Genomic DNA, 16154 nt, shown 5'->3' with positions numbered 1-16154 from the left:
CATCAACAGCCTGTCTTCCCCCTCTCTCCTGATCTTCTAGAGCATCAACAGCCTGTCTTCCTCCTCTCTCCTGATCTTCTAGAGCATCAACAGCCTGTCTTCCTCCTCTCTCCTGATCTTCTAGAGCATCAACAGCCTGTCTTCCTCCTCTCTCCTGATCTTCTAGAGCATCAACAGCCTGTCTTCCTCCTCTCTCCTGATCTTCTAGAGCATCAACAGCCTGTCTTCCTCCTCTCTCCTGATCTTCTAGAGCATCAACAGCCTGTCTTCCCCCTCTCTCCTGATCTTCTAGAGCATCAACAGCCTGTCTTCCTCCTCTCTCCTGATCTTCTAGAGCATCAACAGCCTGTCTTCCTCCTCTCTCATGATCTTCTAGAGCATCAACAGCCTGTCTTCCTCCTCTCTCCTGATCTTCTAGAGCATCAACAGCCTGTCTTCCCCCTCTCTCCTGATCTTCTAGAGCATCAACAGCCTGTCTTCCCCCTCTCTCCTGATCTTCTAGAGCATCAACAGCCTGTCTTCCTCCTCTCTCCTGATCTTCTAGAGCATCAACAGCCTGTCTTCCTCCTCTCTCCTGATCTTCTAGAGCATCAACAGCCTGTCTTCCTCCTCTCTCCTGATCTTCTAGAGCATCAACAGCCTGTCTTCCCCCTCTCTCCTGATCTTCTAGAGCATCAACAGCCTGTCTTCCCCCTCTCTCCTGATCTTCTAGAGCATCAACAGCCTGTCTTCCTCCTCTCTCCTGATCTTCTAGAGCATCAACAGCCTGTCTTCCTCCTCTCTCCTGATCTTCTAGAGCATCAACAGCCTGTCTTCCTCCTCTCTCCTGATCTTCTAGAGCATCAACAGCCTGTCTTCCTCCTCTCTCCTGATCTTCTAGAGCATCAACAGCCTGTCTTCCTCCTCTCTCCTGATCTTCTAGAGCATCAACAGCCTGTCTTCCTCCTCTCTCCATCGCTGATCCAGGACCCAGTAAAGGTTGCATCTCCATCATTTCAACTCTGTTACTCCCAGACTCGTCTGTTGAAATAAAGAAAGGAGGATTCAGAAGGAAGCAACAACATTCACACATTAATAACCTGACCAGGAATTACTCATTAGACTCATAAAGCCTGAGGTCTTCTCTCCCTGAGGACAACTACATTAATAACCTGACCAGGAATTACTCATTAGACTCATAAAGCCTGAGGTCTTCTCTCCCTGAGGACAACTACATTAATAACCTGACCAGGAATTACTCATTAGACTCATAAAGCCTGAGGTCTTCTCTCCCTGAGGACAACTACATTAATAACCTGACCAGGAATTACTCATTAGACTCATAAAGCCTGAGGTCTTCTCTCCCTGAGGACAACTACATTAATAACCTGACCAGGAATTACTCATTAGACTCATAAAGCCTGAGGTCTTCTCTCCCTGAGGACAACTACATTAATAACCTGACCAGGAATTACTCATTAGACTCATAAAGCCTGAGGTCTTCTCTCCCTGAGGACAACTACATTAATAACCTGACCAGGAATTACTCATTAGACTCATAAAGCCTGAGGTCTTCTCTCCCTGAGGACAACTACATTAATAACCTGACCAGGACTCATTAGACTCATAAAGCCTGAGGTCTTCTCTCCCTGAGGACAACAACATTAATAACCTGACCAGTAATTACACATTAGACTCATAAAGCCTGAGGTCTTCTCTCCCTGAGGACAACTACATTAATAACCTGACCAGGAATTACTCATTAGACTCATAAAGCCTGAGGTCTTCTCTCCTTGAGGACAACTACATTAATAACCTGACCAGGAATTACTCATTAGACTCATAAAGCCTGAGGTCTTCTCTCCTTGAGGACAACTACATTAATAACCTGACCAGGACTCATTAGACTCATAAAGCCTGAGGTCTTCTCTCCTTGAGGACAACTACATTAATAACCTGACCAGGAATTATACATTAGACTCATAAAGCCTGAGGTCTTCTCTCCTTGAGGACAACTACATTAATAACCTGACCAGTAATTACACACTAGACTCATAAAGCCTGAGGTCTTCTGTCCCTGAGGACAACAACATTAATAACCTGACCAGGACACATTAGACTCATAAAGCCTGAGGTCTTCTCTCCCTGAGGACAACTACATTAATAACCTGACCAGGACACATTAGACTCATAAAGCCTGAGGTCTTCTCTCCTTGAGGACAACAACATTAATAACCTGACCAGTAATTACACATTAGACTCATAAAGCCTGAGGTCTTCTCTCCCTGAGGACAACAACATTAATAACCTGACCAGTAATTACACACTAGACTCATAATGCCTGAGGTCTTCTCTCCCTGAGGACAACAACATTAATAACCTGACCAGTAATTACACACTAGACTCATAAAGCCTGAGGTCTTCTCTCCCTGAGAACAACAACATTAATAACCTGACCAGGAATTACACATTAGACTCATAAAGCCTGAGGTCTTCTGTCCCTGAGGACAACAACATTAATAACCTGACCAGTAATTACACATTAGACTCATAAAGCCTGAGGTCTTCTCTCCCTGAGGACAACAACATTAATAACCTGACCAGGAATTACTCATTAGACTCATAAAGCCTGAGGTCTTCTCTCCCTGAGGACAACTACATTAATAACCTGACCAGGAATTACTCATTAGACTCATAAAGCCTGAGGTCTTCTCTCCCTGAGGACAACTACATTAATATCCTGACCAGGAATTACTCATTAGTTTAGGGTTTAGAGACAGAGAGGAAGAGAGGAAGAGAGGGGTTTAGAGACAGAGAGGGAGAGGAAGAGAGGGGTTTAGAGACAGAGAGGGAGAGGAAGAGAGGGGTTTAGAGACAGAGAGAGAGAGTATCTTCTCTAGCTGGGCCCCGTATGTATAGCCCTGGAAGAGGAGACGGGGTGAGAGGGAGAGGAAGAGAGGGGTTTAGAGACAGAGAGGGAGAGAGGGGTTTAGAGACAGAGAGTATCTTCTCTAGCTGGGCCCCGTATGTATAGCCCTGGAAGAGGAGACGGGGTGAGAGAGAGAGAGGAAGAGAGGGGTTTAGAGACAGAGAGAGGGAGAGGAAGAGAGGGGTTTAGAGACAGAGAGAGGGAGAGGAAGAGAGGGGTTTAGAGACAGAGAGGGAGAGGAAGAGAGGGGTTTAGAGACAGAGAGGGAGAGTATCTTCTCTAGCTGGGCCCCGTATGTATAGCCCTGGAAGAGGAGACGGGGTGAGAGAGAGAGAGGAAGAGAGGGGTTTAGAGACAGAGAGAGGGAGAGGAAGAGAGGGGTTTAGAGACAGAGAGAGGAAGAGGAAGAGAGGGGTTTAGAGACAGAGAGTATCTTCTCTAGCTGGGCCCCGTATGTATAGCCCTGGAAGAGGAGACGGGGTGAGAGAGAGAGGAAGAGAGGGGTTTAGAGACAGAGAGAGAGGAAGAGAGGGGTTTAGAGACAGAGAGGAAGAGAGGAAGAGAGGGGTTTAGAGACAGAGAGGAAGAGAGGGGTTTAGAGACAGAGAGGAAGAGAGGGGTTTAGAGACAGAGAGAGGAAGAGAGGGGTTTAGAGACAGAGAGGGAGAGGAAGAGAGGGGTTTAGAGACAGAGAGGAAGAGAGGGGTTTAGAGACAGAGAGGGAGAGTATCTTCTCTAGCTGGGCCCCGTATGTATAGCCCTGGAAGAGGAGACGGGGTGAGAGAGAGAGGAAGAGAGGGGTTTAGAGACAGAGAGAGGAAGAGAGGGGTTTAGAGACAGAGAGGGAGAGAGGGGTTTAGAGACAGAGAGGGAGAGAGGGGTTTAGAGACAGAGAGGGAGAGGAAGAGAGGGGTTTAGAGACAGAGAGAGGAAGAGAGGGGTTTAGAGACAGAGTGAGGGAGAGGAAGAGAGGGGTTTAGAGACAGAGAGAGGGAGAGGTAGAGAGGGGTTTAGAGACAGAGAGAGAGAGAGTAAGAGAGGGGTTTAGAGACAGAGAGGGAGAGGAAGAGAGGGGTTTAGAGACAGAGAGGGAGAGTATCTTCTCTAGCTGGGCCCCGTATGTATAGCCCTGGAAGAGGAGACGGGGTGAGAGAGAGAGGAAGAGAGGGGTTTAGAGACAGAGAGGGAGAGGAAGAGAGGGGTTTAGAGACAGAGAGGAAGAGAGGGGTTTAGAGACAGAGAGGGAGAGGAAGAGAGGGGTTTAGAGACAGAGAGAGGGAGAGTATCTTCTCTAGCTGGGCCCCGTATGTATAGCCCTGGAAGAGGAGACGGGGTGAGAGAGAGAGGAAGAGAGGGGTTTAGAGACAGAGAGGGAGAGGAAGAGAGGGGTTTAGAGACAGAGAGGAAGAGAGGGGTTTAGAGACAGAGAGGGAGAGTATCTTCTCTAGCTGGGCCCCGTATGTATAGCCCTGGAAGAGGAGACGGGGTGAGAGAGAGAGGAAGAGAGGGGTTTAGAGACAGAGAGAGGGAGAGGAAGAGAGGGGTTTAGAGACAGAGAGAGAGAGGAAGAGAGGGGTTTAGAGACAGAGAGAGGGAGAGGAAGAGAGGGGTTTAGAGACAGAGAGAGAGAGGAAGAGAGGGGTTTAGAGACAGAGAGGGAGAGGAAGAGAGGGGTTTAGAGACAGAGAGAGGGAGAGGAAGAGAGGGGTTTAGAGACAGAGAGGGAGAGTATCTTCTCTAGCTGGGCCCCGTATGTATAGCCCTGGAAGAGGAGACAGGGTGAGAGAGAGAGGAAGAGAGGGGTTTAGAGACAGAGAGAGGGAGAGGAAGAGAGGGGTTTAGAGACAGAGAGAGGAAGAGAGGGGTTTAGAGACAGAGAGTATCTTCTCTAGCTGGGCCCCGTATGTATAGCCCTGGAAGAGGAGACAGGGTGAGAGAGAGAGGAAGAGAGGGGTTTAGAGACAGAGAGAGGGAGAGGAAGAGAGGGGTTTAGAGACAGAGAGGGAGAGGAAGAGAGGGGTTTAGAGACAGAGAGGGAGAGAGGAAGAGAGGGGTTTAGAGACAGAGAGAGGAAGAGAGGGGTTTAGAGACAGAGAGAGAGAGAGGAAGAGAGGGGTTTAGAGACAGAGAGTATCTTCTCTAGCTGGGCCCCGTATGTATAGCCCTGGAAGAGGAGACGGGGTGAGAGAGAGGAAGAGAGGGGTTTAGAGACAGAGAGGGAGAGGAAGAGAGGGGTTTAGAGACAGAGAGGAAGAGAGGGGTTTAGAGACAGAGAGGGAGAGTATCTTCTCTAGCTGGGCCCCGTATGTATAGCCCTGGAAGAGGAGACGGGGTGAGAGAGAGGAAGAGAGGGGTTTAGAGACAGAGAGGAAGAGAGGGGTTTAGAGACAGAGAGGAAGAGAGGGGTTTAGAGACAGAGAGAGAGGGAGAGAGGGGTTTAGAGACAGAGAGAGAGAGAGTATCTTCTCTAGCTGGGCCCCGTATGTATAGCCCTGGAAGAGGAGACGGGGTGAGAGAGAGAGGAAGAGAGGGGTTTAGAGACAGAGAGAGGGAGAGGAAGAGAGGGGTTTAGAGACAGAGAGAGAGAGGAAGAGAGGGGTTTAGAGACAGAGAGGGAGAGGAAGAGAGGGGTTTAGAGACAGAGAGGGAGAGGAAGAGAGGGGTTTAGAGACAGAGAGGGAGAGGAAGAGAGGGGTTTAGAGACAGAGAGGGAGAGGAAGAGAGGGGTTTAGAGACAGAGAGGGAGAGGAAGAGAGGGGTTTAGATACAGAGAGGGAGAGGAAGAGAGGGGTTTAGAGACAGAGAGTATCTTCTCTAGCTGGGCCCCGTATGTATAGCCCTGGAAGAGGAGACGGGGTGAGAGAGAGAGGAAGAGAGGGGTTTAGAGACAGAGAGAGAGAGAGGGGTTTAGAGACAGAGAGGGAGAGGAAGAGAGGGGTTTAGAGACAGAGAGGGAGAGGAAGAGAGGGGTTTAGAGACAGAGAGAGGAAGAGAGGGGTTTAGAGACAGAGAGGGGGAGTATCTTCTCTAGCTGGGCCCCGTATGTATAGCCCTGGAAGAGGAGACGGGGTGAGAGAGAGAGGAAGAGAGGGGTTTAGAGACAGAGAGGGAGAGGAAGAGAGGGGTTTAGAGACAGAGAGAGGAAGAGAGGGGTTTAGAGACAGAGAGGGAGAGAGGGGTTTAGAGACAGAGAGGGAGAGGAAGAGAGGGGTTTAGAGACAGAGACAGAGAGAGGAAGAGAGGGGTTTAGAGACAGAGAGGGAGAGGAAGAGAGGGGTTTAGAGACAGAGACAGAGAGAGGAAGAGAGGGGTTTAGAGACAGAGAGGGAGAGGAAGAGAGGGGTTTAGAGACAGAGAGGAAGAGAGGGGTTTAGAGACAGAGAGGGAGAGTATCTTCTCTAGCTGGGCCCCGTATGTATAGCCCTGGAAGAGGAGACGGGGTGAGAGAGAGAGGAAGAGAGGGGTTTAGAGACAGAGAGAGGGAGAGGAAGAGAGGGGTTTAGAGAGAGAGAGGAAGAGAGGGGTTTAGAGACAGAGACAGAGAGGAAGAGAGGGGTTTAGAGACAGAGAGAGGAAGAGAGGGGTTTAGAGACAGAGAGGGAGAGGAAGAGAGGGGTTTAGAGACAGAGAGGGAGAGGAAGAGAGGGGTTTAGAGACAGAGAGGGAGAGGAAGAGAGGGGTTTAGAGACAGAGAGGGAGAGGAAGAGAGGGGTTTAGAGACAGAGAGGGAGAGTATCTTCTCTAGCTGGGCCCCGTATGTATAGCCCTGGAAGAGGAGACGGGGTGAGAGAGAGAGGGAGAGAGGGGTTTAGAGACAGAGAGGAAGAGAGGGGTTTAGAGAGAGGGAGAGGAAGAGAGGGGTTTAGAGACAGAGAGGGAGAGTATCTTCTCTAGCTGGGCCCCGTATGTATAGCCCTGGAAGAGGAGACGGGGTGAGAGAGAGAGGAAGAGAGGGGTTTAGAGACAGAGAGGGAGAGGAAGAGAGGGGTTTAGAGACAGAGAGAGGAAGAGAGGGGTTTAGAGACAGAGAGGAAGAGAGGGGTTTAGAGACAGAGAGGGAGAGTATCTTCTCTAGCTGGGCCACGTATGTATAGCCCTGGAAGAGGAGACAGGGTGAGAGAGAGAGGAAGAGAGGGGTTTAGAGACAGAGAGAGGGAGAGGAAGAGAGGGGTTTAGAGACAGAGAGAGAGAGAGGGGTTTAGAGACAGAGAGAGAGAGTATCTTCTCTAGCTGGGCCCCGTATGTATAGCCCTGGAAGAGGAGACGGGGTGAGAGAGAGAGGAAGAGAGGGGTTTAGAGACAGAGAGAGGGAGAGGAAGAGAGGGGTTTAGAGACAGAGAGGGAGAGGAAGAGAGGGGTTTAGAGACAGAGAGGGAGAGTATCTTCTCTAGCTGGGCCCCGTATGTATAGCCCTGGAAGAGGAGACGGGGTGAGAGAGAGAGGAAGAGAGGGGTTTAGAGAGACAGAGAGGAAGAGAGGGGTTTAGAGACAGAGAGAGAGAGGAAGAGAGGGGTTTAGAGACAGAGAGAGAGAGGAAGAGAGGGGTTTAGAGACAGAGAGGGAGAGTATCTTCTCTAGCTGGGCCCCGTATGTATAGCCCTGGAAGAGGAGACGGGGTGAGAGAGAGAGGAAGAGAGGGGTTTAGAGACAGAGAGGAAGAGAGGGGTTTAGAGACAGAGAGGGAGAGGAAGAGAGGGGTTTAAGAGACAGAGAGAGAGAGAGGAAGAGAGGGGTTTAAGAGACAGAGAGAGAGAGAGGAAGAGAGGGGTTTAAGAGACAGAGAGAGAGAGAGGAAGAGAGGGGTTTAGAGACAGAGAGGGAGAGGAAGAGAGGGGTTTAAGAGACAGAGAGAGAGAGAGGAAGAGAGGGGTTTAAGAGACAGAGAGAGAGAGAGGAAGAGAGGGGTTTAGAGACAGAGAGGGAGAGGAAGAGAGGGGTTTAGAGACAGAGAGAGAGAGGAAGAGAGGGGTTTAGAGACAGAGAGGGAGAGGAAGAGAGGGGTTTAGAGACAGAGAGAGGAAGAGAGGGGTTTAGAGACAGAGAGGAAGAGAGGGGTTTAGAGACAGAGAGGGAGAGTATCTTCTCTAGCTGGGCCCCGTATGTATAGCCCTGGAAGAGGAGACGGGGTGAGAGAGAGGAAGAGAGGGGTTTAGAGACAGAGAGGGAGAGGGAGAGAGGGGTTTAGAGACAGAGAGGGAGAGTATCTTCTCTAGCTGGGCCCCGTATGTATAGCCCTGGAAGAGGAGACGGGGTGAGAGAGAGAGGAAGAGAGGGGTTTAGAGACAGAGAGGAAGAGAGGAAGAGAGGGGTTTAGAGACAGAGAGGGAGAGAGGGGTTTAGAGACAGAGAGGGAGAGAGGGGTTTAGAGACAGAGAGGGAGAGTATCTTCTCTAGCTGGGCCCCGTATGTATAGCCCTGGAAGAGGAGACGGGGTGAGAGAGAGAGGAAGAGAGGGGTTTAGAGAGAGAGAGGGAGAGAGGGGTTTAGAGACAGAGAGAGGGAGAGGAAGAGAGGGGTTTAGAGACAGAGAGGGAGAGGAAGAGAGGGGTTTAGAGACAGAGAGAGAGAGGAAGAGAGGGGTTTAGAGACAGAGAGGGAGAGAGGGGTTTAGAGACAGAGAGGGAGAGAGGGGTTTAGAGACAGAGAGGGAGAGGAAGAGAGGGGTTTAGAGACAGAGAGGGAGAGGAAGAGAGGGGTTTAGAGACAGAGAGAGGGAGAGGAAGAGAGGGGTTTAGAGACAGAGAGAGAGAGGAAGAGAGGGGTTTAGAGACAGAGAGGGAGAGTATCTTCTCTAGCTGGGCCCCGTATGTATAGCCCTGGAAGAGGAGACGGGGTGAGAGAGAGAGGAAGAGAGGGGTTTAGAGACAGAGAGGGAGAGGAAGAGAGGGGTTTAGAGACAGAGAGAGAGAGTATCTTCTCTAGCTGGGCCCCGTATGTATAGCCCTGGAAGAGGAGACGGGGTGAGAGAGAGAGGAAGAGAGGGGTTTAGAGACAGAGAGGGAGAGAGGGGTTTAGAGACAGAGAGGGAGAGAGGAAGAGAGGGGTTTAGAGACAGAGAGAGAGAGAGGGGTTTAGAGACAGAGAGGGGGAGAGGAAGAGAGGGGTTTAGAGACAGAGACAGAGAGGAAGAGAGGGGTTTAGAGACAGAGAGAGGGAGAGGAAGAGAGGGGTTTAGAGACAGAGAGGGAGAGAGGGGTTTAGAGAGAGAGAGTATCTTCTCTAGCTGGGCCCCGTATGTATAGCCCTGGAAGAGGAGACGGGGTGAGAGAGAGAGGAAGAGAGGGGTTTAGAGACAGAGAGGAAGAGAGGGGTTTAGAGACAGAGAGGAAGAGAGGGGTTTAGAGACAGAGAGGGAGAGTATCTTCTCTAGCTGGGCCCCGTATGTATAGCCCTGGAAGAGGAGACGGGGTGAGAGAGAGAGGAAGAGAGGGGTTTAGAGACAGAGAGGAAGAGAGGGGTTTAGAGACAGAGAGAGGGAGAGGAAGAGAGGGGTTTAGAGACAGAGAGGGAGAGAGGGGTTTAGAGACAGAGAGAGGAAGAGAGGGGTTTAGAGACAGAGAGAGGAAGAGAGGGGTTTAGAGACAGAGAGGGAGAGAGGGGTTTAGAGACAGAGAGGGAGAGAGGGGTTTAGAGACAGAGAGAGGAAGAGAGGGGTTTAGAGACAGAGAGGGAGAGAGGGGTTTAGAGACAGAGAGACAGAGAGGAAGAGAGGGGTTTAGAGACAGAGAGAGGGAGAGGAAGAGAGGGGTTTAGAGACAGAGAGGAAGAGAGGGGTTTAGAGACAGAGAGAGGAAGAGAGGGGTTTAGAGACAGAGAGGGAGAGAGGGGTTTAGAGACAGAGAGGGAGAGAGGAAGAGAGGGGTTTAGAGACAGAGAGGAAGAGAGGGGTTTAGAGACAGAGAGGGAGAGAGGGGTTTAGAGACAGAGAGTATCTTCTCTAGCTGGGCCCCGTATGTATAGCCCTGGAAGAGGAGACGGGGTGAGAGAGAGAGGAAGAGAGGGGTTTAGAGACAGAGAGAGGGAGAGGAAGAGAGGGGTTTAGAGACAGAGAGGGAGAGAGGGGTTTAGAGACAGAGAGAGGGAGAGGAAGAGAGGGGTTTAGAGACAGAGAGGAAGAGAGGGGTTTAGAGACAGAGAGAGGAAGAGAGGGGTTTAGAGACAGAGAGAGGGAGAGGAAGAGAGGGGTTTAGAGACAGAGAGGAAGAGAGGGGTTTAGAGACAGAGAGAGGAAGAGAGGGGTTTAGAGACAGAGAGGAAGAGAGGGGTTTAGAGACAGAGAGGGGAGAGGAAGAGAGGGGTTTAGAGACAGAGAGGGAGAGAGGGGTTTAGAGACAGAGAGGGAGAGAGGAAGAGAGGGGTTTAGAGACAGAGAGGAAGAGAGGAAGAGAGGGGTTTAGAGACAGAGAGAGGGAGAGGAAGAGAGGGGTTTAGAGACAGAGACAGAGAGTATCTTCTCTAGCTGGGCCCCGTATGTATAGCCCTGGAAGAGGAGACGGGGTGAGAGAGAGAGGAAGAGAGGGGTTTAGAGACAGAGAGAGGGAGAGGAAGAGAGGGGTTTAGAGACAGAGAGGGAGAGAGGGGTTTAGAGACAGAGAGGGAGAGAGGAAGAGAGGGGTTTAGAGACAGAGAGGAAGAGAGGGGTTTAGAGACAGAGAGGAAGAGGAAGAGAGGGGTTTAGAGACAGAGAGGGAGAGAGTATCTTCTCTAGCTGGGCCCCGTATGTATAGCCCTGGAAGAGGAGACGGGGTGAGAGAGAGAGGAAGAGAGGGGTTTAGAGACAGAGAGAGGGAGAGAGGGGTTTAGAGACAGAGAGGAAGAGAGGGGTTTAGAGACAGAGAGGAAGAGAGGGGTTTAGAGACAGAGAGGAAGAGAGGGGTTTAGAGACAGAGAGGAAGAGGAAGAGAGGGGTTTAGAGACAGAGAGGGAGAGAGGAAGAGAGGGGTTTAGAGACAGAGAGGGAGAGAGGAAGAGAGGGGTTTAGAGACAGAGAGGAAGAGAGGGGTTTAGAGACAGAGAGAGGGAGAGGGAGAGAGGGGTTTAGAGACAGAGAGGGAGAGGAAGAGAGGGGTTTAGAGACAGAGAGTATCTTCTCTAGCTGGGCCCCGTATGTATAGCCCTGGAAGAGGAGACGGGGTGAGAGAGAGAGGAAGAGAGGGGTTTAGAGACAGAGAGGAAGAGGAAGAGAGGGGTTTAGAGACAGAGAGAGAGAGTATCTTCTCTAGCTGGGCCCCGTATGTATAGCCCTGGAAGAGGAGACAGGGTGAGAGAGAGAGGAAGAGAGGGGTTTAGAGACAGAGAGGAAGAGAGGGGTTTAGAGACAGAGAGGGGAAGAGAGGGGTTTAGAGACAGAGAGGAAGAGAGGGGTTTAGAGAGAGAGGGAGAGGAAGAGAGGGGTTTAGAGACAGAGAGGAAGAGAGGGGTTTAGAGACAGAGAGGGAGAGGAAGAGAGGGGTTTAGAGAGAGAGGGAGAGGAAGAGAGGGGTTTAGAGACAGAGAGGAAGAGAGGGGTTTAGAGACAGAGAGGGAGAGAGGGGTTTAGAGACAGAGAGTATCTTCTCTAGCTGGGCCCCGTATGTATAGCCCTGGAAGAGGAGACGGGGTGAGAGAGAGAGGAAGAGAGGGGTTTAGAGACAGAGAGAGGAAGAGAGGGGTTTAGAGACAGAGAGGGAGAGGAAGAGAGGGGTTTAGAGACAGAGAGGGAGAGAGGGGTTTAGAGACAGAGAGGAAGAGAGGGGTTTAGAGACAGAGAGGGGAGAGGAAGAGAGGGGTTTAGAGACAGAGAGGGAGAGAGGGGTTTAGAGACAGAGAGAGGAAGAGAGGGGTTTAGAGACAGAGAGGGAGAGGAAGAGAGGGGTTTAGAGACAGAGAGGGAGAGAGGGGTTTAGAGACAGAGAGGAAGAGAGGGGTTTAGAGACAGAGAGGGAGAGGGAGAGAGGGGTTTAGAGAGGGAGAGGAAGAGAGGGGTTTAGAGACAGAGAGGAAGAGAGGGGTTTAGAGACAGAGAGGGAGAGAGGGGTTTAGAGACAGAGAGGAAGAGAGGGGTTTAGAGAGAGAGAGGGAGAGTATCTTCTCTAGCTGGGCCCCGTATGTATAGCCCTGGAAGAGGAGACGGGGTGAGAGAGAGAGGGAGAGAGGGGTTTAGAGACAGAGAGAGAGAGAGGGGTTTAGAGACAGAGAGTATCTTCTCTAGCTGGGCCCCGTATGTATAGCCCTGGAAGAGGAGACGGGGTGAGAGAGAGAGGAAGAGAGGGGTTTAGAGACAGAGAGGAAGAGAGGGGTTTAGAGACAGAGAGGGAGAGAGGAAGAGAGGGGTTTAGAGACAGAGAGTATCTTCTCTAGCTGGGCCCCGTATGTATAGCCCTGGAAGAGGAGACGGGGTGAGAGAGAGAGGAAGAGAGGGGTTTAGAGACAGAGAGGGAGAGAGGAAGAGAGGGGTTTAGAGACAGAGAGGGAGAGAGGGGTTTAGAGACAGAGAGGGAGAGAGGGGTTTAGAGACAGAGAGGAAGAGAGGGGTTTAGAGACAGAGAGGGAGAGAGGGGTTTAGAGACAGAGAGGAAGAGTATCTTCTCTAGCTGGGCCCCGTATGTATAGCCCTGGAAGAGGAGACGGGGTGAGAGAGAGAGGAAGAGAGGGGTTTAGAGACAGAGAGGGGGAGAGTAGAGGGGTTTAGAGACAGAGACAGAGAGTATCTTCTCTAGCTGGGCCCCGTATGTATAGCCCTGGAAGAGGAGACGGGGTGAGAGAGAGAGGAAGAGAGGGGTTTAGAGACAGAGAGGGGGAGAGTAGAGGGGTTTAGAGACAGAGTGAGAGAGAGGAAGAGAGGGGTTTAGCGAGAGAGAGGGAGAGTAAAGGGGTTTAGAGAGAGAGAGAGGAAGAGTAAAGGGGTTTAGAGAGAGAGAGGGAGAGTAAAGGGGTTTAGAGACAGAGAGAGGAAGAACAGGTGTGTGACCAGGAATTACTCATTAGACTCATAAAGCCTGAGGTCTTCTCTCCCTGAGGACAACTACATTAATAACCTGACCAGGACTCATTAGACTCATAAAGCCTGAGGTCTTCTCTCCCTGAGGACAACAACATTAATAACCTGACCAGTAATTACACACTAGACTCATAAAGCCTGAGGTCTTCTCTCCCTGAGAACAACAACATTAATAACCTGACCAGGAATTACACATTAGACTCATAAAGCCTGAGGTCTTCTGTCCCTGAGGACAACAACATTAATAACCTGACCAGTAATTACACATTAGACTCATAAAGCCTGAGGTCTTCTCTCCCTGAGGACAACAACATTAATAACCTGACCAGGAATTACTCATTAGACTCATAAAGCCTGAGGTCTTCTCTCCCTGAGGACAACTACATTAATAACCTGACCAGGAATTACTCATTAGACTCATAAAGCCTGAGGTCTTCTCTCCCTGAGGACAACTACATTAATATCCTGACCAGGAATTACTCATTAGTTTAGGGTTTAGAGACAGAGAGGAAGAGAGGAAGAGAGGGGTTTAGAGACAGAGAGGGAGAGGAAGAGAGGGGTTTAGAGACAGAGAGGGAGAGGAAGAGAGGGGTTTAGAGACAGAGAGGGAGAGTATCTTCTCTAGCTGGGCCCCGTATGTATAGCCCTGGAAGAGGAGACGGGGTGAGAGAGAGAGGAAGAGAGGGGTTTAGAGACAGAGAGGGGGAGAGTAGAGGGGTTTAGAGACAGAGTGAGAGAGAGGAAGAGAGGGGTTTAGAGACAGAGAGGAAGAGTATCTTCTCTAGCTGGGCCCCGTATGTATAACCCTGGAAGAGGAGACGGGGTGAGAGAGAGAGGAAGAGAGGGGTTTAGAGACAGAGAGGGAGAGTAGAGGGGTTTAGAGACAGAGTGAGAGAGAGGATGAGGGGTTTAGCGAGAGAGAGGGAGAGTAAAGGGGTTTAGAGAGAGAGAGAGGAAGAGTAGAGGGGTTTAGAGACAGAGAGAGGAAGAACAGGTGTGTGACCTCACCTCTCCAAAGAAATATTTGTTCCGTAGCGGAGCCCGATCTACAGTGTGTTCCCGGTAAAGCCCAGCTTCTCCGTTAGCAACCACCTCATTTATCTTCCCCTCAATGACATCACAGTCCTCTTTAGAGAAGACCTCTACCTGAACAATGCCACTCTGGACACGCCTCGCCTCCTGGAGAGACGGAGAGAGACGAGGAGAGAGAGAGACAAGGAGAGAGACGAGGAGAGAGAGAGACAAGGAGAGAGACGAGGAGAGAGAGAGACAGAGAGAGAGAGAGACGGAGAGAGACGAGACGAGGAGAGAGAGAGAGAGACGGAGAGAGACGAGACGAGGAGAGAGAGAGACGAGGAGAGAGAGAGACGGAGAGAGAGAGACGGAGAGAGAGAGACGGAGAGAGAGAGACGGGGAGAGACGAGGAGAGAGAGAGACAAGGAGAGAGACGAGGAGAGAGAGAGAGACGAGGAGAGAGAGAGACGGAGAGAGACGAGGAGAGAGAGAGACGGAGAGAGACGAGGAGAGAGAGAGACGGAGAGAGACGAGGAGAGAGAGACGGAGAGAGAGAGACGAGGAGAGAGAGACGAGGAGAGAGAGACGAGGAGAGAGAGAGACGAGGAGAGAGAGAGACGGAGAGAGACGAGGAGAGAGAGAGACGAGGAGAGAGAGAGAGACGAGGAGAGAGAGAGAGACGAGGAGAGAGAGAGAGACGAGGAGAGAGAGAGAGACGAGGAGAGAGAGAGAGACGAGGAGAGAGAGAGAGACGAGGAGAGAGAGAGAGACGAGGAGAGAGAGACGAGGAGAGAGAGAGAGACGAGGAGAGAGAGAGAGACGAGGAGAGAGAGAGACGAGGAGAGAGAGAGAGACGAGGAGAGAGAGAGAGACGAGGAGAGAGAGAGACGAGGAGAGAGAGAGACGAGGAGAGAGAGAGAGACGAGGAGAGAGAGAGACGAGGAGAGAGAGAGAGAGAGAGACGAGGAGAGAGAGAGAGACGAGGAGAGAGAGAGACGAGGAGAGAGAGAGAAGAGGAGAGAGAGAGAAGAGGAGAGAGAGAGACGAGGAGAGAGAGAGTGGGGGGGAAAAGACAGAAATATTGATTCATACTTTGAATTGGATTTATGTCAAGAGAAGTAACTTCGGTGTTAACAGCCGGTACAGGATCATCATACCTGCTCACGGGACTCCACAGGGTCGCTGTGTTCCACCTCATCCTCGGAGGAATCTCGGTGCTTCCGCTTCCGGCCGTTCCCGTTTCTACTGCCTCCGTCGGTAACTTTCACTTTTCTGTTTTTGAAACTCTCGTCCTTGTCGGCAACTCTGTTTTTGTAATTGTCCCGAGGAGTCATGGACTTCAGCTTTTCCCGCAGGTCGGAGAAACCGCTGGCTGACATTTTGTTTTAAATATATAATTAACAAGTTAAATTTGGAGTTGTTTATTTATCGTTATTTAACTTCCATAACTGTCAGTCTGTAGAAGCGAGACCGGGGGCCGGTGACCGTCCTCACGGTAACGGTAACTAGCTGCTGGCAGGCTGTCAAGAGGTTATGTTGTGATGTGGCTGGCTAACCTAGCAACTTAGCAAACACAACTCACTAACTTAAAACGGCTTGTCAACCAAAAGTCGACGATTCAAGTGGTCAATTTAGCTATTTTTTACCCAGTTAAATCCATGGAATTAACCCGCGTTTAGTTTATTAACATTATTCTTGTCCCGTTATTGACTAGTTTCGTGTCAATGTATTCGACACTGTATCGCTAACGGGTTGCTAATCGGCTAGCTAACGTTAGCCATGCTACCTATGTAGCCTTTAACAACGGTATTTCTAGTGACTAAGGCGATGTTACAAATCGGTAAAAAAAAAATATGTTCTTACGGTCTGTCCACATACGACGTTATGAGTTTTTAGACGGAAGCTTCGAGTCGTTTATTACATCTGAAAATAAAAGTGGTAAAAAGCTAGTTTAGCACCACGCATTTTCAGACCTCTGACCGAGTCGAACCGAATACAGACTCGGGTTTTCTTCTTCGGTGGAATTTGTGTTTTTGCCGGATCGCATTCGACTGTTAGGTGTGTGTGTATGTGTACACCGCCAACTACTGGACTGGGGTGTGAGGGCAGTTCACCGCAGGGCCCCGGACTACATTCAATTCTCTTCATTAGTCTTGTTCCTCTAAGAAAGAAATGAAATAGAGCCCCATAGACATCACCATCTACACTCATTAAAAAACCCACTTACCTCATTCCACTACTTTGCCCCTATCT

At 50.5% G+C, this 16154-nt stretch overlaps 1 protein-coding gene across 2 annotated transcripts; it reads right to left on the bottom strand.

Annotated features, from left to right (window-relative positions):
- Nucleotides 1-919: 919 nt before the first annotated feature.
- On the bottom strand, nucleotides 920-15924 carry LOC129845821 (RNA demethylase ALKBH5-like). 2 transcript variants are annotated; one of them, XM_055913747.1, is made up of 3 exons: nucleotides 15059-15922; nucleotides 13896-14066; nucleotides 920-1020 (listed from the first exon to the last, which is right to left on the bottom strand). In XM_055913747.1, the coding sequence occupies exons 1-3, from the start codon at nucleotides 15278-15280 to the stop codon at nucleotides 991-993; spliced, it is 423 nt and encodes a 140-aa protein (XP_055769722.1). In that variant the 5' UTR covers nucleotides 15281-15922; the 3' UTR covers nucleotides 920-990. The 2 variants fall into 2 exon arrangements, with proteins under 2 accessions (XP_055769722.1, XP_055769721.1); XM_055913746.1 differs by lacking the exon at nucleotides 920-1020 and adding an exon at nucleotides 13391-13533 and having other exon boundaries at nucleotides 15059-15924.
- Nucleotides 15925-16154: the final 230 nt, after the last annotated feature.

Source organism: Salvelinus fontinalis, unplaced genomic scaffold, assembly GCF_029448725.1.
Source record: "Salvelinus fontinalis isolate EN_2023a unplaced genomic scaffold, ASM2944872v1 scaffold_0376, whole genome shotgun sequence".
Lineage (NCBI taxonomy): Eukaryota > Metazoa > Chordata > Actinopteri > Salmoniformes > Salmonidae > Salvelinus > Salvelinus fontinalis.
This window is presented reverse-complemented; position numbering and strand designations above follow the sequence as displayed.